The sequence below is a fragment of the Hippocampus bargibanti genome, linkage group LG20 (assembly GCF_051943395.1).
Source record: "Hippocampus bargibanti isolate YZ-2025 linkage group LG20, ASM5194339v1, whole genome shotgun sequence".
In the NCBI taxonomy this organism is placed as follows: Eukaryota; Metazoa; Chordata; class Actinopteri; order Syngnathiformes; family Syngnathidae; genus Hippocampus; species Hippocampus bargibanti.
The window spans coordinates 6,709,506-6,729,254 of record NC_142753.1 but is presented as its reverse complement, the minus strand read 5'-3'; the positions used below and the strand labels follow the sequence as shown (position 1 = coordinate 6,729,254).

Sequence of the window (19,749 nt, the reverse complement as noted above, 5' to 3'; positions counted from 1 at the left end):
TCGATGCATTTGTCTCCAAGTCCACCTTGGGTTTGTCCTTTTGGATTTTATCGCAGTCCACTTTCACGTTGACAGGCCGGATGTACACATTAGTCACAGTCTGCGCGCACACCTTCCCCACAGCGGTTATTTTGAGGTTGTGTTGATCGCATCGCGGCAGCCTTTGTTTGGTCTGTGACTGATATTCCTTTCAGCGGTTTGCTTGAATTCCTCTGCGCAAACGCTTCCCTTTTCCAACTTCTGTTGCCTGCGATCAGGCTGTGACTGAAAGAAAGAAAAACCATTATTTAGGATAAGATAATGATGATGCAGTTTTTTGTTGGCTTTTTTTCCGCGTTACTTTTATTTGGGTGGGGGGGGGCAGTCACGATAGATGATCGTGAATTGTGTGCACTTTGAAGACAAACGACTTCGGTTCACAGCTCGTACGGATATCGTTTTTTTTATCTTGGGGGCGTCAACCAAGGGTTGATCTACCGAGGAAAAAAAGAAGGAATGTCAAAATGGACAATTGTAGAGGAATTGTAACATGATTTTAAATAAAGTTATCGGATATATATTGCAGAATGTGTCGGTGACTGGCGTTTGTCGTTCTTTCAGATTTAGCGCAATCTTGAATAAATTTCCAAGATGACGTTTTTATTTGTGTGCGTGCATGTTTGATTTTCAAAATAGTATTGTACTTGAATCACAATCTGCTTTATTGGCAAATCATTGAACACCATGCTAATTTTGTCCTTTTTTTCCTCCTCCAGAATGCTCCTTCATATTTGTGTTTTTACACCCTTCAGTGCAAATACTTCTGGAAACCGAAAACAAATATTCATTGTCGTGCTTGCAAAAGTTGTTTTTATGTAGAATAATGCACATTTAAAGGACAACCGACACTATTTTTTAGTTTCTTAACTGACATCAGAAAAACGTTTTATAGCATCTCAAATACCCAAAACACGCAGGCTGATATTTTTAGTCAAATGCAAAACACCAATAAAAATGACTTAAAGTGTCCCAAAACTACTTCAAAATGGCGAATTTCAGAAGGTCCCGCCCCTCATTCGTGACGTCACGGCAGGACGTCTTGCCTTGCTCTAGAATCAAAACAATGGCTTCAGATTCGGGGAAGATGCTTTCTTGTTACTCATCCTGTTCTTCTTGTTTTCTTTTCGGCTTTTCCCTTCAAGGGGTCACCACAGCGAGTCAGTGTCCTCCATCTTCAGAGGTTTTATTCGCATGTTTGTTTTGGCCAAGCTTTTACGTCGGATGCCCTTCCTGACACAACCCTCTGTATTTATCTGGGCTTGGGACCGGCACAAGAAGACACTGGCTTGTGTCCCCGTGTGGCTACAGAACAAGCAACTCTATGAACTTAATAAAGATGAAGATGCTCAGTAAAAGGCTCCCAAACACAAAATGGTCATTGGCACAGCAACATTCAAAAAAGCAAAACTATACTCACCATTTGATGACAATGCTCTGATCTTAACGTGAAAAGGGCATCTCTTTCCCTACATTACATCACAAACAAAACTTCAAAGTCTTTTAAGATGCTTTATCTTCCAGTCACAGTGTAGAAGGGAAAGCATCAATGTTTGCAATCGATTAGACGTCCTTCTGTATCAATTCGAGCTGTCAGGACTCCAATGTGGCGTCCCAGAAAAAGCGCAAGATTGCGCCTAAGCTCCATTGGAAATGGGCTGATTTGTCTGCTGGGAATTTGTGTCAACTAGTATCAAATAGTAGTCTTGGTGCAACACACAACGATTCACCATGGCATTATTTATGTGTTTTCCTTCTAATTTCGCCATCAACACGAAGTTTTCAGACCAAACAAAGTAGCCAAAATGCATTGTGTGCCGCTTTCTCGGTCAGGGGGGTTCCCTCTGTGACGTCACGTCTGGCATCATCATCATCAACTCGAAAACAAGATTCTTAGAAGGTAAAATATAGCTAAATGCAGTGAAAGTCATTTGAAAGTAATTTTACAAATTATGGACACAACTTGTCCGGAGGCGTCGGTTGTCCTTTTAGCATTTAAATTTTCATTCTTTGGGACTCTCACTCATTTGACGACAAATCACTACTGCCCATTTGTAGACCAGCCGCCACCACGGTTCTTATACGCATGTTGAAATGGATGAAACTGACCTTGACCTCATTTTCAGGAGCGAGGGTAAAGGGGATTTTTTTTCCTGCCGGCACTCTTAGATTTGAAAATGGCTTTTGCTTTTGAAAAAGCTGAAAATTTTACCCCACCTTTGAAATTGCCCCTGAGAAAAGATTTCTCCTTTTTTTTGCCATTTCTTTATTTACAACAGTTGCAGCTGTAACAAAGCGCTTTATATAAAACATTTATCATAAAATAATAGTTATACAAGTGGCTTCCCGCTACTTTGGAAAATCCCATTTTATGCCACCTGATTTACACTTTGTGCATGTCTGCCCGAAATTGCTGATGCGGCACTTTAGCTCGCTTCTTCTTCTTCTTCTGCTTGATTTCCAGCGCGGCATGAATTTATTTTGCGGAGGCGTGTTAGCTGCGAGGATTGTAAATGTTAAGTGCTTAGGTCATCTTTTCAAAGCCGGTTAGTCGCGCGTAAAGACGACGGGAGGGGGACCTTTTAATTTAACGGCCATTAAACTTTGTGGTTTGAGTAATGCATCGGCAAAATGTTCCCTGACCGTTTGCCCCTACAGGAAAAAAACAAAAAGAAATCTGCATGTCCTTGGTTGGAGCTTCCTTCACACGGGGATCTTGCAAAATTCTGTGTCAGTATGTTGAGGGATAAAGGTAGAAACCCGCAGAAAAAAACACATTTGGGACTGTAAAGTGGCCTTGAGAGTTTTGAAAGGCGCTTAGAAATGAAATGTTATTATTATTATTATGATGCTGGCTTTGACAAATGTAGGTCTTCTTTTTATCACTATGACTTTTCTACAGAGACGTAACATTGCTGCCTTCATCCGCTCTTGCTTTTTACACAGGTGAGATCCCGAACTGGCCTGCTTTTTCCAGAATCCAGCCAAGGCGCTCTTCCCAATGTGGTTTTGAATCCTGTTCCGACTTGATGCGATTCCATTTTCCACCTCTGTCACAGCTCTGACCTCATCCGTTTTCGTTCAGTCTCGTGTAAAGAAACGCACATATATTCCTTTGTTTCCCACTAGAGAACGCAAAGTCCCACCGGACGTGGGCCAGCTCCATACCTTAACACCCCCTCCTCCGTTTTGCTCCCGGCCCCCCTTTGCGGCTTTTCAGACAAAGTCCTTTGAAACGGCATCGGCAAAGTTGGGCGCCGACAGGAGAATGGAGATGGTGCAGATGATGTTGAAGACGCTGAAGGCGACCAGGCACAGACGGTCGATGACGGCGCCCGCGAACTTCCATTGGTCGGCCATGCGCTCGGCCCGGTCCTGCTCGCGGAAGCGATCCGCCATGTAGCGTACCTCCTCCAGGATGGCCTGAAGCAGCGGGTCCCCGTGGCCCGGGGGGGCCTGGCACGGCCCGCCGGCCACGCCCACTCCAAATCCGCCGCCGGGGTACCCCATCCCGTCCGAGTTGAGGGCGGGAGGCGGCGGGGAGCCGCAGAATTGAGGCGGCAGGTGCGGGGCAGGGCTGCGGCCCCCCGCGGGGAAGTTCCCGCACCTCTGGGGGGCGTCGCACAGCAGCGTGGGCTCCTCGGGCCCCTGGAAGTAGAGCAGGTTCCCGTTGTTGCTGCTGGATTGCAGGTGGAGAGGGGCCAGGTTCTGCGCTTGCAGCGGGTGCAGGGCCGGGTCGCCGTGGTTGGGGAGGCTCCCGCTGTGGGAGCCCGAGGAGCAGCGGCGCAGGTGGGGGGCGCAAGCGGGCCTGCGGGGCTTTTCTGCCTCGCCGGGCCGCTTCATCCGTAGGAACCACGCCACCCATTGGAGAAGGACCAGCTTCACCTGATGGACACAACATAAGAATCAAACAGGTAAAAAAAAGAAAACATTTTTTATCTCTACATAGAGAGGATCCTGATGAGGTGGCTTGGGCATGTGATTAGTATGCCTCCTGGACGCCTCCCTGACGAAGTGTTCCGGGCATTCCCCACTGGCAGACTGTCACTCAGCTGGCCTAAGAACACCTCTGGATCTGTCAGGAAGAGCTGGAAGAAGTGGCTGGGGAGGGAGAAGTCTGCTTCCCCCACTACCTGACCCCGGTTAAGCGGCAGAGAATGGATGGATGCATGGATATCAGCAACAGCACAAAGTCCACGTAGAACTGGCGTCACCCGAAGTGGCGTTCGGATGCTGCATCACGACCCCGAATCTCTGCGGCTCCGGTTACCAGACACTACGTTTACGACGGCAAACATTTTCGAGCCAGAAACAGCCTTGATTCTCCCCATGCGCTACTTTGAGCGCTGGAGCCATTCGCAGTCAGGTGATGACACCAAGCCGAGCTGTGACACGAACCGAGAAGAGCGATGCAATCGAAAAGGCATCCTGGCACAGCATACGTGAAAAACAGGCGGACCGACAGCGCCCAAGATGAGTCACGGGGTGGGGTGGGGGTAAGCATAACCTAAATATGGATCCAAACGGGGATGACGGGAGCCTGACCCATTTGGGCATGTTCCCTCCGTTGGGATCGTGGTGGTGGTACTGCAGGACCACCACGGTGGCGATGACGGACATCCCCACGATGATCATGATGCTGGCAAAGTACTGACCTGGAAGACGATGCAACATGGAATTCTTTTGGAAAGGCCATCGTAAAATCTCAAACGGTGCCAAAATACGGACGAAGATGGTACCGATGAGCGGCACCGAGTCGGACGTCGCCGGCATGATCTCGGCCACCAGCAACATGAAGACGGTCAGTGACAGCAAGACGGTGATGCCTTCAACAAACCAAAAAATATTGAATCGATCCCATCTTTACATCTTTACAAAAGCAGTCCCAAAATGCATTCCTCGTTGTAGGTACGATATTGATTCTTGCTCACCCAGCGAGATCTTCTCCCCGGAGTCGGCAGGCAGCACAAAGATGAGAAGCGTCATGGAGGACATCAGCATGCAGGGGATAAGCAGGTTGAGGGCGTAGTAGAGCGTCCTTCGCCGGATGGTCACCATGAAGGTCACGTCCGGGAACGGCTCCTTACAGCAATCGTAGAAAAGCTCCTTGCGGGCGCCCGGCACCCCTACCGAATCCAAATCTGGGCTTGGGGTACAGCTGAGGGGGACGAGATTGCGATAACCTGTACCTGTGTTGAAGGCTGACCTATGAGGTCCCACTCGCCGTTGGGCATGTAGCCCGAGACGTCGGCCTCGTTCATCTGGAGGTCCAGCAGCCAGCCGTCGTACGTCCACGAGCCGAACTTCAGGGCGCACTTCTGGACGTCGAAAGGGAACCAGCGTACATCCACGTTGCACGTGCTCATGAAGATGCCTGACGGGACGGATGTCAACGGACGACTCTTCCCCTCGGCACGTCAGCGGTATTAGCGTGGGTTTTGGTTTGCTTTTTATTTTGAAATCTATATTCCAGTGGGCGGGCCGTGCATGCCACTCCTAGGCCTTCAGTAGTGCTATGTCTCCATCACTCTACAGCTGTGAGTGGTGTGGTTTACTACACGTCCACTAGATGGTGTTGTTTTAGTACTAACTACATAATAATAATAATAATACATTTCATTTATAAGCGCCTTTCAAAACTCTCAAAGTCACTTTACAGTAATAGGATAACCTTTTCTGTGGGTGAGCAGCGGCAGCAACACGCCTCAGCGTTCACTCATCCCGCACGTAACTAATAGATAGAAAGATAGCTAGCTAATACATACATTAATAATAATACATTTCATTTATAAGCACCTTTCAAAACTCAAGGTCGCTTTACAGTCACAGGATAGAGTCGCTAATAGATAGCTACCTGGCCAGCTAGATAGCTAATAGATAGTAAATACTGTAGATAGTTAGGTAGCTAGCTAATAAATACAGTAATAATAATACATTTCATTTATAAGCACCTTTCAAAACTCTCAAGGTCAGTTTACAGTCCCTGGATACAGTCACTAATAGATAGCAACATAGCTAAACGATAGCAAGCGAGCCAACTAGACAGCTAATAGATAGCAAATGCTGGAGATAGTTATGTAGCTAGCTAATAGATACAGCAATAATAATACATGTCATGTAGAAGCACCTTTCAAAAAAGGTCACTTTACAGTCAATGCTGCATGAGAAACCATAGACTATCTTCTTTCATCAGAAAAAAGTTAATTGCTAAATTGTATGGATCTGCAGTTATATGACCTTGAAATGAGGGCGGCTGTCCAAAATACAATATAATGCAATAAATACATATTGGTTTATTACAGCTCTTGTTAAAGCGCTAAAGCTGGAACAAAGCGCTAACATGGAAAAAAGGCAAATGATGCCCCCTTGTGGAAGTGAAAAATAATTCTCAGAGGTCTGGCCAGCACTTTATCGGCACCCAAACAATAAAAATCCATCATAATCCCTCATGATTTTTTTTTTATTCAAATTCTAGTTCTATTTTCTCTATTTTCAGTCTTGCTGTCATGCTTTTTTGGAGCCAAAGTGTAAGCGACTCACCCGGAGGCAAATACTCAGCATAACCGCTGGAGTTGACCAGAACGTTGGTCTTAAAGGTGGAGTCAAAGTCGTCGTCGGCGCTGAGGAATTACAACGTGTGAGTAGACATAAATGTGCGTATTTACGTGCGTGCGTACGTCCGCGTGTTTGATGCTTACCTGTTGTACAGCAAAATATCTGGTGTCCAAATTTGCTCGGTGGTGAAGCGAAGGTTTTTAACTCCGGGATGCTCGCTCTGGTTCCACTGGAGGTAGTGGTCGAACCAGCTCTTGACACACACATGCAAGTCACTTCCTTTTTCTGAGTCACTTTTCAATCATCACTCAAAAATAATATCAGGAATGGCGTCCTTACCATGCGCAGCCACATGTTGGAGGTCATCACCTGGTTCTTCTCATCCTGCCCACCCAAACCAAACGCAAACACATTTTTTTTAACCCGAAAGTGGCCCGGCCGAGGCGGTTGCACCCACCACGTCCATGATTTGGATCAAACTGAGCGAGAAGGTGACAGTGAGCGGGTGCGAGTCGTTTCCGACGGGACGCTCCATGCGGTTGTAGTCCTTCAGCAGGCTCTTCAGCAATTTTCTCTGGTGAGGACCCCCCAAAGACACTGCCAAGGGATATGGGGCGGGGTCTTATCATATGGGACCAGGTATGTCTCCGTCATCTCGTCTGGGGCCACTTTACGGCGACAACAATCGCACGCGTGAGATGCTGTCAAGTTTGCGCCGTTCAGCCGCAGCGTCGCGGCCTACGCACGCTTTAGGCAAACGGCAATCATGCAGCCAGATCAAAGAGTGGCAAGCCACACGTGTCATTCCATTGATTCGCCCTCGCCCCTCCCCCTTAAGCTCCAGCTTGGGTTTGCTCATGAGTCACATGGGAAAATGACATGCCTCGCTGCGTCGTTTCCCACTCTGACCGAGAGTAAGCGGAGCAAACAGGTGACCCGCCGCATCACCCCCCCTTTCATTCCGCTTCCAATCCAGAATATCATCAAAAACTCACCGTGGATCAATGCCGAGATTCCCGAGACCAACAGAGCCGCCGAACGCCACATCCTGGTCGACGGAGGAGAACAATTTAAGAGTGGCAGGAAGGCGAGAATGAAAATGAGGAGGAGGATGAGGAGGAAGGAAGCTGCAGGAGAGACAGCGATGGAGCGGATGGCGGAGGAGAGAGAAAGACACAGAGCAAGAGGAGGGACTCACACGGAGAGCACCGTGTAGCGAAAATAGCCAACTCGAAGGAAGCGATCGGCGGTAGGGGATGAAGATGGGGGATGGGGGGTTTATTTTTGATGGGCGAGGTGACACCTTAAGAAGGAGAACAAGACTGAAGGGCAGAGTGGACATACACACAAGAAAAAAAAAGCACAGAGGAAATATTTCGTGGGATGGGAGTTCTCATTTCTTTAGTAAAGTCGATAATAGCAGATAACTAATCAATTGGAGGTTGGTTGTGAGCTCTAAATAACAATAATAGATTTCATTTATACGTGCCTTTCAAAACTCTCAACTAAAAGTAGATGGAATCTAGAAGTGGAAGCACAAGGCGGAAAGAGTCGTCAGCCCTTCCCAAAATGGCCGCCTTAAACTCAAGCGACCCTCCCAAAATGTCCGACTTCCCCTTTGGTTTCAATCATAGTTCCTTTGACACCCCCCTCCCCCCCCATCGACCCATTTAAACATCGATTGATCGAAGCCTCCGAATGATCATCAAACTTTGTGACCACAGTGGAAGGCGGCAAAGATGGTTTGCATCTTTCAAACGGATTCCCCTCATTTGTGGCATCATGAGATAACCACCATCAGGAGAGTGCCATTTTCCAAAGTGGGAATCGGCGAAGGCTTGGGAATGTCACGTTGAGTCTGTTTGGAAGCCACATTTCATGATGCTTCCTCTGCATTCCGGGAGAGCAGGAACTGAACCGTGGGCGCCCCGGGGTGGACAGTTTTGTCACTGCGCGCTGCCAAACTTGGGAAAATCCTCTTCAATGTCGCACAAAGTTCCCCCATACTTGCCAAGTGATACATTTTCCCTGTATTTTATACATTTCTTTACTCATTTCAGATCATGTATGGTGTCCTCCAATTTTTAGACAGCAATTGTAATCATATATAAGGGCAGCTATTAGCCAAGGTTGACAGGTATGTTCCCCATGACACCCTTCTCAAAGAAATGCAGACATTTCCTTCCACATTTCCCAAATTATTCAAATCCTTCCGAGTTAAAACCCGCCAGCTCTTGCAAAAATTGCCACTTGCCAAAACGACGCCAAAGTCAACATGTACCAAGTTTCCAAGCGTTCCACTTTTCTTTCAGATTTCATCATTTTAGTCCAAGATAAAATCGTTTTTCTTCTACTTTAAGCATTTCTAGACCCGTTGAAAACCTCCCCTCTTCCAAAACTGCTACGGCGATGATGCAATGCAGAAAACGAACTGGCAATTCTCTAATACGCCGCCTTGCCAGGGGGGGGGGGGGGCGAATCCTCAGCATTTAACAGCTGTAGCAATTAGCGACCGTGGGCATGTCATCTTAAGTCGGAATCACCAGGATGCCAACGGGGTGATGCGAGGATGACAAGAGGAGATGAAATGAAGACGTACGCAAACAAGAATAGACATGCTAAGCTATGGTTTTTGGAGCGCTCTGCGGCAAGTGGGCTTAAATTCATTCACGGGCTGGCAGCATGTCTGGAAGAAGACTCACATCTGGTGGGACACCTCATTAGCTCCACTAATCTCATCAAATCCACTGCCCAAATAAGAATCCCTTGTCAACGCGAGCTATAACGAACAATCTTAGCCGAAGCCAACTAAAGCTCATTTTTTCAGAGGAAGTCATCAATCCACCCGCCAATTTCTGCTATCTTCAAACCCTACAAAGGAAACCCAATTCGAGCCCGCCACATAATGCAAACCAGTCCATACTTTCCCAATAAGCGGGATGGTACGCTACGGACTAGTCTGAAGTGGATTAGTCCATGGCAACTTTTGAGGCCCAATTTTTGTTCCCATCCCAAAGCAGCTGAGTCAGACTCATCCGAGCACGTCTTTTATGGCCATGCGGGTACCTTCTGTCTTTCTGTCTCACTCGCCCACACCCTCATCCCACCTTTAATACACTCGCCCTTCTGATTAGATAATACCATTCTTGATCCTGCTACTTACCGGATTCTCCCAGCCCCGTTGCCTTCCCCTCCTGCGCCAACCACCATTATCTGTAGGTCCATCTGTCAGGTGGATTTGAATAAATAACCGAACGGGATGTCATTGTTATGACTTTTGCGCTTAATGTTCCACCTGTTCGGCTAAAGGGTTTGATATTTCATAAGCTCATAAGTATAGGGTCTCTCTTGATTAAAGTTTAATCTGTCCAATGGATACTCGTAACTCTTAAAATAATCTGAAATATGATGGATATGGACGGATGAATGGTCTGTTGGGCAGCTAGCTAGCCAGCTTGTTAAAACACAGGCTAACTAGTTAGTTAGCCTATCTAGTTAATTAGTTAATAAGAACAGACAAATGGCCACTCGGTCAGGAGCTAACTACCTAGCTAGCTAGTTAGTTAACAAGAATGGATGAATGGTCAAGGGGCCAACTAGTTACAGTAAAGTCTCGTTATATCGATATCGGATATATCGATAGTCCCGGTTATATCGATAATATTTCTATGCACGCACGGAGAAAATTACATGCAAACAGGGTCGGATATATCGATAGTCCCGGTTATATCGATATTTTTTCGGACTCCCTTGAATATCGATATAACGAGACTTTACTGTAGTTAGTTAGTTAGTTATCTGTACAGTTTCATGAGTTTTAACAGCCGACACCTTTCTTTGGAGTTGGGACTAAATGGCTGCTTCTAAATGGCACCCATCCCATTTGAGTGACCCTAACGATTGGTCAGCGTTGCGCTAAAATGGCCGCTTCCAACTAAAATGGGAGACTTGCACTGCCTTTTTAGGCGTGGCTACCTCAAACTTTTTGGGGAATCTCCTGCACACGTCACTGCCGTACGGGTGATAGAGAATAACAAGTTATCATATTTAAAAGTTTCATGCTGTTATATGCTTAGTCAACATGTGCGACTCGAATACACAATTGAAGCACTGACAACCTAGGGTCAATCAGGTCAACAGACAGCAAGTTAAACTGGCATCTTCATCCAGGAGATCTGGCCTTGGACAGACTTTAGGACTTGGGATACTCCTTTATCACCGAAGCAATTTACGACTTAAAACTCCTTCACAGGAAGAGCTCATTAGCCAGGTTACAAATTTATCCGTTCATGGAAGAGACAATGTTTTATTGCTTACAGCTGTTCGCGCTCAGAACGTTCCAGGGGTGTGGTATTCTAATCAAGAAAACTATGTTTTACGAATGTATCACTTAAATTTACATATATTCTCAATAAATAGCTTGGCAGAGAGCTGCAGAATACAGGCGTCTGTCATGAATAGCTGCGTCTCCTGCCGGCAGTCGGGACAATATTTCTGGGTTCGACACTTTGTCCACAGTGTCAGATCGAACATCTCTGACAATGGGCCTGAATTTTCAACAAAGAAACGACAGCGTTTCCATTTGGGCTTTCTCGGTCCTTAAATTGTGATTTTTGTTTTTTGGCAACCCTCATGCACATATGCCTGCACGCCGACACAGATGATTGTTTTGCCTTTGCAACATCTGCAAATTGAGCCCGCACTCTCACTAAGCCCGGCCGGCTTTAACCAAGACGTCCTGATGCCGGGACCGCGGCCAGGACAGGGAATAAATGCACGAGACATGTCATGGATAGAAGTGTCTGCTTGTGCGTGTGCGTGTGTGGTCATTGGGCACATGTCAGCATTATATACACAACAGGTTCATCACCTCATCTGGAATCGAAGGGAGGAGCTCCTGCATGAGCTGGCTGCTAATGGAGCGGACGGCTTTGTTAGCAGCGAGCGTGTCCACGGTTATTGGATTTTATGTTTGATGTTTTGCACTGAATCTTTTTTTTAATATACATTGATTCCCCCTTTAATTTCTTTTTTTAACCCCAGACGCAGTCGGATTTTTCCAAATCGGAAGAAATAGCAAAGACAGAGCTTGCCTCAAGAAAAGGTAAGGTATTTTCCAACCTGTCAATCATGTCACATCATCAATACAGCCATGCTCACTGATGACAAAAAAAAAGCCAAATTGTAAGAATTGTTTTAACTCTTTTTTTAACAATTTAAAAATAGGTATAATTCGCATTGGGCCTCCCAGCTCCTGATTTTCAAATTCTATCTGAATCCTTGGTTCTGTTGGTCAGTCCTCACATTGTTTATGATAACTTCTAAACAATGAAATGAAAAGTAATTTATTTTAATTGTCTTTGTGCAAGTTGTTGAAGGACGATAACGATGTCCAGTTTACAGTGTAAGTCAGGGGTGTCAAAGTCATTTTTCCACATTGTAGTTATGGTTTCCTCTCGAGGGCCGTCATGAATTAGGGGAAGCCATTAGAATGTTTAATCCCTTGACATATTACATATAGAGCGCACAACAAATTAATGAATAACTAGTTTTCAAATCTGAAGTCAAGAATAATGACTGGTATTGTGGTTTACATCCAAAAATATGAAATTTTGGCTAGGATTTTAGCAAGCATCATGGCCGAACAAAATGATGTGCCGGGCCGGATTTGGCCCCCGGGCCTTGACTTTGACGCCTGTGGTGTAAGTTATTTTTCAATTGTAAATCACTTTTCACGTCAGCTGTCCGTTCTTCCATGTCCTCTTTCCCCTTTGGAATGGCGCCAGTCCATCACCATGGAGCACTCCTCCTCCACCTCCACGGTCAACATTTCGCCGCCGGACGAAAGCGAGGTGGAGGAGCAGCGTTCCCTGCTGCCTCCCGCCAGGACGCTGTCCCCCCGCCGGGCGTTCCCCCCTCAGTGCGGGCTGCACCCGGCCGCCCAGGGTTGCGCCGCTCACACCGTGTGGCTGGACCGCACCCAGGCCATGGCCACCACGCCTTTGTACAATGGCCACCTGTGCGCCCGAGCCTCGCCGTGCTCCCCCAGGAGGGCCGAGCACGTCAAATGCAAGGAGAAGAAGCGCCAGGGTTGTCCCAGGAAGGAGCGTCGAGCCAAGAACGCCGCGGCTTCCAAAGTCCAGGAGAAGAGTGCCGCTTTTCATGACGGCGGCGCCCCCGCCAAAAACTCCCGGAGTCGGGTTCCTCCCTCCTTGGAGATGAGGCAGAGCCTCCCGGAGATTCGGGTCACCGGCAGAGAGTCTCCCCCGCCGCCGCTGCCGGATAGGAACCGGGGTCCGCTGCCGGGGGCCCCCTGCGAATCCTCCAGCCCCAAGCGCAAAGCGGAGGCCAAGGACGACCACTACTGGAAGACGCACAGCATCGGGTGGCGGCTGGTGCGCAGGAGGGCCCTTTTCCTACGCCGGCGGCGGCTCAACGACTGCGCTCTGGCCGTGGGCATTTTCGGCGTGCTCATGATGGTCATGGAAACGGAACTCTCGTGGAGCGTCTACAGCAAGGTCCGCTATCCCAGTCGCACGTTTTGTTTGACGATGTTGCGTTTGCATATTTTTACCTCATTTGATTCCAGTTTTCAGGACCAAAACTTGCATGTGGTCTCGGTATTATTCAATCGGGGTCACCATCTTTATGCGCAATCCTGTATTTTCTATGACTGGGTGTGTATGGCCATGGAAGGCAGAGCCAAACCGGTTGAGTGACGCGGATGTCAGCCTATGACTGGCTGTTGTGCTTCACGGCTCCCTAATCCCCCTCGCCAAAAGTTTGAAAGGTGCCATTTTAGAGAAATGCTTGCGTTTTATGATCCTTTCTGACTTCATTGAAGGCCATTATCGAGGACTCAAACGTAAATACTTTCACAGGATCAGGAGAAAAAAAATCTCGGCGGACCATAAGCCCCGTTTCGTAAAGTTTGTAGATTGCGGTGATTGCGGATATCTGCGACCAATCCTCGGATGGATCCTTGTCATGACCCTTGCTATTGTGTGTGTCGCTCCCACAGAGTTCCGTCTACTCCATGTCGCTCAAATCCATCATCAGCCTGTCCACCATCCTTCTGCTGGGCCTCATCGTAGCGTATCACTGCTGCGAGGTGCAGGTAACCCTGACAAAACGTCACCTTGAATTCGTGCATTGCCGACGCTTCATCTGCCGTCTTTTGACAATCCGGGAACGCCAGTTGTACGTCCACGACAGCAGCGCCGAGGACTGGCGCATCGCCATGACGACGGAGCGCCTGGCCCTGATCGCGCTGGAGCTGGCGGCGGCCGCCATACATCCGTACCCGGTGGGCCTGCTGGCCTACTTCCAACGGCGGACGGCGCCCGCGCCGCTGTCCGAGACGGAGCTGGAGATCGTGCTGGCGCTTCCCATGTTTCTGCGTCTCTACCTGCTGGGCCGCGCCATGATGCTGCACAGCAGACTCTTCACCGATACGGCGTCGCGGAGCATCGGGGCGCTCAACAAGGTCCGTGAGGCAATGGCTGTCAATCCAGCACGTACTGTCCCATCAAAAAGGCTTAGGCCCAAATTTAGAGCTAAATTTTGGAGTTTATGGAATGGATCTAGTATTGAACCGTTTTGTTGTGGTTCAGGAGCACATAGAATTGCACAAGTTGTATTTGCTTTCATGGGCCGAATAAAATGAGGTGGTAGGCCACATTTGGCCCCCGGGCCTGGACTTGAACACTGGTGGTCTAGCTCAACTTTAGTTTGCGGATTGCGAGTGTGCTGTCCTCTAATCCGTCAGATCCACTTCAACGCCCGCTTCGTGGGCAAGACCCTGATGACCACCTACCCCGGCACTGTGCTGATGATCTTCAGCGTCTCCCTGTGGATTCTGGCGGCCTGGGGCCTGCACGTATGCGAGAGGTTATCACTGCTTCCATTTTGAAGTCGCGCTTGTGTGAATGCCTGATTTAAAAACAAACATTTTGCATCTGTATTTTCAGACATCACAACTTCAGGGACCTAAGCAGTAACTACATGGAAGCCCTGTGGATGGTGTCGGTCACCTTCCTGTCCATCGGCTACGGGGACGTGGTGCCTCATACCTACTGCGGACGCAGCATCTGCCTCCTTACCGGAATCATGGTGAGCAGATTTCGTTTTTTTTCTCTTTTGGAGGTGTCAGTGTTTTCAAAATGTCTACCCGCAGGGGGCCGGCTGCACCGTCCTGGTGGTCGCCGTGGTGGCCAGGAAGCTGGAGCTGACGCGGGCTGAGAAACACGTTCACAACTTTATGATTGACTCGCACATATCCAAAAGGGTTTGCTCACCATTTACACACCATTTAACTCATTCACTGCCAGATGATGTTCAAAAATGTGCCCACTCCAGGGCCAGGGTTTTTGTCATTGTCATTCGAATTCCAGGACACACAGAATATTGAGTTTTAGGGCTGCATCAACATTCAATACAGCATTAGAAACCTTAGACTCTCTTCTTTCATCAGAAAAAAAAGTTAATTCCTAAATTTTATGGGTCTGGAGTTAGATGAGCTTGAAATGAGGACGGCTGACCAAAATACAATGCAATACATACATATTGATTTATATTTAACAGCCGACGCTGGAACAAAGCGCTAACATAGAAAAAAGGGAAAAGCCACCCCCTTTTGGAAAAGAAAAAAAAACATTGCCAGAGGCCATGGCCAGCTCTTAATGAGCACCCAAACAAGAAAAAAAACAAAACCTAAACAAATTCGGGAATGACAGTGAATGAGTATATTGTCTTCCGGTCAGTACACAAATTTATCACGTGAATGTTTCCGTAGATGAAGATCGCGGCTGCAAACGTGCTGAGGGAGACTTGGTTCATCTACAAGCACACCAAACTCTCAAGGGAGAAAGACCACACCATGGTCCGCATGCACCAACGCAAATTGATGCTTGCCATCCACCAGTAAGATAAAAACATTCTTATATTGCGTCATTGTGACGCTAATCTGACTGTTTATTGTTAGTGTGCCAATGTTCCATCTGAGGAGAACTCCCAAAAAAGATCCACTTTGGAGGTTTTCCACGTTTCAAGGACAACCGACACCATTTTTTTGTTTCCTAACTGACATCAGAAAAACGTTTTATAGCATCTAAAATACCCAAAACACGCAGGCTGATATTTTTAGTCAAATGAAAAACTTAAAGTGTCCCGAAACTACTTTAAAATGACCCCGAAAATGGCGAGTTTCAGAAGGTCCCGCCCGCTTGTTTGTGACGTCACGGCAGGACGTCTTGCCTTGCTCTGGAATCGAAACAATGACTTCAGATTCGGAGAAGATGCTTTCTCGTTACTCATCCAGTTATGAATATGATTCAAATAGTGTCGCAAAAATGCACAAGATGGCGCCCGAGCTCCGTTGGAAATGGGCTGATTTGTCTGCTGGGAATTTGTGTCAACTAGTATCAAATACAGTAAAGTCTCGTTATATCGATATTGGATATATCGATAGTCCCGGTTATATCGATACTATTTCTATGCACGCACGGAGAAAATTACATGCAAACAGGGTCGGATATATCAATAGTCCCGGTTATATCGATATTTTTTCGGACTCCCTTGAATATCGATATAACGAGACTTTACTGTAGTAGTCTTGGTGCAACACACAACGATTCACCATCGCATTATTTGTGTTTTCCTTCTAATTTCGCCATCAACACGAAGTTTTCAGACCAAACAAAGTACCCAAAATGCATTGTGTGTCACTTTCTCGGTTAGGAGCATTCCGTCATCAACTCGAAAACAAGACTTCCTGAAAATTCAGTGAGTCTTAAAACTTAAAATATAGCTATCTGCGGTGGAATCTTTGTAAAATACGCTCAGTAGAAGTCATTTGAAGTGATTTTACAAATTATGGACACAACTTGTCCGAAGGTGTCAGTTGTCCTTTAATTAAATGTCAACGCGTGGTAAAATCACACGATGTGTACGCTGCGCAGACTCCGGCGCGTCAAGATGGACAAGCGGATCCTGGCGGACCAAGGCAGCACGCTGGTGGACCTCTGCAAGGTGAGAGAGGCAAGTGCACTCACCGCTTCGCCAACCCCAAGCCGCTTTCCAACGCACCGTTGTTGTGACGTGTGTCTGCTCTGGGACCGCCTCAGTTGCAAACCACGCTGGGCGACGTGCTGGTCGAGGTGCAGGGCTGCCGGGCCGAGTTGGACGCTCACATCCACGGCTTGGAGAAGCACGTGGAGGAGCTGCACGAGGGCTTCCGAGGCCTCATGCCCCTGCTGACCAGCACCCTGTCCATGCAGAACTCCTCCATACGCTACCTGCTTCGGGAGAGGGAGAACGTCCACGACGCCGGAAGGCAGGACGATAGGTAGAATGAAAACCGTGTGTCTGGGAACCACCACCTTTGACAAAGCGGCCGATGAAAATGCTGCTGGAGCTGTGGAACGTCAGTCGTAAACTCAAACCAAAAGTTTTTCCACATCTTTGGTGGAGCGAGTTCTCAAAATGTACAGCTCAATTCATCGTTTTGTTCCTTTGTGTGATACCACCCATTAGCCCTTATTTCCGCAGCTTTGAAATCGGCAGCAGATTCCCGGCCGCGACTAACCCATCAAGTGTGACAAAACAGGCAGAAATGGAAGCTGTTGCGCCCTGGGAAGGAATCTGACCGTGCCACCTCGTAATTCAAGTTCAATTGGGTATGCGCTAATTTTTTTCCAGACTTTTTGCAAGAGCAATCTACCGCCAGGAAGCTTAGTAACGAAATAGCGTATTTCAACCTTTACATTTGTTTTGTCAAGGGACTCCCAAAAAAACAGAGTAAAAAATGTGTTATAACAATTACTTTTTTTGCTGTTCATTATATTCTACTCATTTCTCAGCACAATTGAATATATTACTAACATACTGACAAATAACAGGTGCAAACAAATTTGAGCATAAACCTGCTTTCATTTTCCAAGGATTATTTTTCTCCACATGTCAAGTGTAAAAGGAAAAAGGCAAATGTCATTTCTAATAAACACGCATCCTCAAAAATTCAACTCATTCATTTAGCCAAAACAATTTATTGAGAAATAAAGAATGGGGTTGGTGGTGGTACAGTGGTTCAGTGTGCCACGCTGGCAATCCTTTCCCCACAGTCTGTCCCCTTGTCGAACTCGAAGCATTTTAGTGCTGTTTCCTCCTAAAGGAGCACCCTGAACAAGGGAAAAAAAAGAAGAAAAAATAATCACCTTTTTTTCAGCCACCATCTCATTGTTTTGACGACAATCGCTGAAGCTTTGTTCTCAGCCTTCGAAAGGGGGGAGCCAGTCAAAATTGGCTCAACCCTTCTGCTAACTGAGGGTCAATCTGGCACAATCATGAGACTAGAAGACCACCAAGCAGGACATCCAGTCACTTATGCAGTGCGGGAAAATATATCATCTTTTGGTGAAGACAATTGCACTGTCATATCACCAGTGAGTTATTTCACAACAGGGCGTCTGTGTGCCACTTTGTCCTTGTTCAGGGAAGTCCATCAAAATATTTAAAGCAAAAGTTAGAATGTCTGGTTAATACCGACCCTCTGTGAGTCGTGCTTTTCCTCCGGTGGGCTGACACAAGACTGTCGAGCAGCCGACGCACAACACGACCGTCTGCGCGTGGCTGAACACCGTTGTGATCTTGTAACATCCTGCAACAGACGGTCACTTAAAATGATGACACGAGGGTTTTGCCACAAAAGCCACCTGGCAGTGTTGCGGCACTTTACCTGGACATTTGACATCCATAAAGTAAGAGTTGGGACTCTGAACAAGGCGCTTCTTCTTGTGCCTCCTTCTTGTCTCCTCTGGAGATGGGTGCAACAAGTCTTTTGCGAGCTAACAGGGAGGACACAAATCACATTAAGGCGTGGTATGATTATGGCGGAGATATCGTTGTGGCGTTCTTTAATTTCTTCCAATTGGTTGTTTCGGATCTGGCTTCGTTACTGGTCGGTTAACTCTTTAAAACACACCGCGTAGCTCATTAAGTCAACTACAAAATACCCTAAAATGGGGGGGATTTACGTAACTGGGAAGCACAGCGTACATCCTCGTAGCACAAACGGCGGCTCGACTGACTCCATGTTTGCCTTGTGCGCGCCGCCATCTTGAGTCTCAACGCGCTCGACAAAATTGCAGTTTAATTTAAGACAAAATGCGATTAAAAGCCAGCAGGCATGTCTTCGGCGGTACCGGTGTGAATCGCAAAGGTCTCTGCTGAATGGAGAGCCGTGATGCGTCGTTAAACAGGGGAAATGTCGTTGTATGAGGTGGTGCGGATACTCACTGGCATGTTGGCGAAGAAATAGCCGTTGCCGAAAAGGAGGCACAACCGGAAGCGAGGCCCTGATATTCAGGCTCGCGTTATATCTGTAGCCGGAAGTGTTGACTTCTGTGCGATCACCGTGGCCATCTTGGCAAGGTCTTTAAAAAATCTTTATTGAAAAAGTCGAATTAAACATCATAGAGAACAAAACGAACGAGTTAGCCATTGTTTTTTTTTTTAACAATAACTCTAACTTAGAGCATTGAGGCAGAATCCCAAGTGCTTTCTTGATTTGGGAGTCCATAATAGAAATCAGACATCTTTGAACGAGACGATTTAGATTCGTGTGTATGGAATTAATCTAGAATAGTTAAGAATATTTATCATAATTCATTATTTTTGAAGAAGCCATTTTTTATTCAATAAAGCGTAAACGTAGTCTATGATAGATAAATCGGTAGAAAGCTTTATAAAAATACCTTGGTGCCCTCTAGTGGCACGTTAGGGAATTTCAGTAAAAGCAGCCATTGTTGGGAGGAGGTGACGCTTGACAGCCGTACGAAGGCAACGCAAACTGATTGGAGCTCTGACAGCAACCTCATCACGGATGCCCCAACGATCCCTGTTCTACCCCCCCCCCTCCGCCCAACTTCTAATTGTCTTTTTACTCAATTTCTCCACCTTTTGTTTACAATCCAACAAAAAATGTCGGGCTCATAGAAAGAAGTCACTGTCACAGTTTCGAACTAATCGGTTATTTGTGCTCAATCTAAGTTAACGTTGTCTTACTTATATTTTCAAAAACCACATATGTTTTTTCGTATCTAAATTCTCAGGTTTGCTTACAGTGCAACGGTTTTGTACACGCGTGATCTGCACATTCTT

At 46.9% G+C, this 19,749-nt stretch overlaps 3 protein-coding genes and 1 non-coding gene across 5 annotated transcripts; 1 reads left to right on the top strand and 3 right to left on the bottom strand.

Moving 5' to 3' along the window:
• Positions 1-845: 845 nt before the first annotated feature.
• On the bottom strand, positions 846-7,763 carry chrna11 (cholinergic receptor, nicotinic, alpha 11). Its single transcript, XM_089023659.1, has 10 exons — positions 7,587-7,763; positions 7,049-7,188; positions 6,931-6,975; positions 6,735-6,844; positions 6,577-6,656; positions 5,243-5,410; positions 4,968-5,162; positions 4,776-4,862; positions 4,582-4,691; positions 846-3,921 (listed from the first exon to the last, which is right to left on the bottom strand). Exons 1-10 carry the CDS (start codon positions 7,636-7,638, stop codon positions 3,253-3,255), a joined length of 1,656 nt encoding a protein of 551 aa, XP_088879785.1. The 5' UTR covers positions 7,639-7,763; the 3' UTR covers positions 846-3,252.
• Positions 7,764-11,390: 3,627 nt separating this feature from the next.
• Positions 11,391-16,975, top strand: LOC148882860 (small conductance calcium-activated potassium channel protein 2-like). Of its 2 annotated transcripts, none has more exons than XM_089023658.1 (10): positions 11,391-11,695; positions 12,378-13,109; positions 13,613-13,708; positions 13,790-14,077; positions 14,360-14,481; positions 14,562-14,703; positions 14,768-14,878; positions 15,386-15,513; positions 16,551-16,620; positions 16,716-16,975. In XM_089023658.1, exons 2-10 carry the CDS (start codon positions 12,387-12,389, stop codon positions 16,938-16,940), a joined length of 1,905 nt encoding a protein of 634 aa, XP_088879784.1. In that variant the 5' UTR covers positions 11,391-11,695; positions 12,378-12,386; the 3' UTR covers positions 16,941-16,975. The 2 variants fall into 2 exon arrangements, with proteins under 2 accessions (XP_088879784.1, XP_088879783.1); XM_089023657.1 differs by having other exon boundaries at positions 16,551-16,629.
• A 641-nt stretch (positions 16,976-17,616) lies between these two features.
• Positions 17,617-18,935, bottom strand: rps27.1 (ribosomal protein S27, isoform 1). The gene is made up of 4 exons (XM_089023665.1): positions 18,886-18,935; positions 18,326-18,434; positions 18,137-18,247; positions 17,617-17,768 (listed from the first exon to the last, which is right to left on the bottom strand). Exons 1-4 carry the CDS (start codon positions 18,889-18,891, stop codon positions 17,740-17,742), a joined length of 255 nt encoding a protein of 84 aa, XP_088879791.1. The 5' UTR covers positions 18,892-18,935; the 3' UTR covers positions 17,617-17,739.
• Positions 17,851-17,984, bottom strand: LOC148882859 (small nucleolar RNA SNORA35). Its single transcript, XR_016113488.1, has one exon. It is a non-coding gene; the product is annotated as a small nucleolar RNA SNORA35 (small nucleolar RNA).
• Positions 18,936-19,749: the final 814 nt, after the last annotated feature.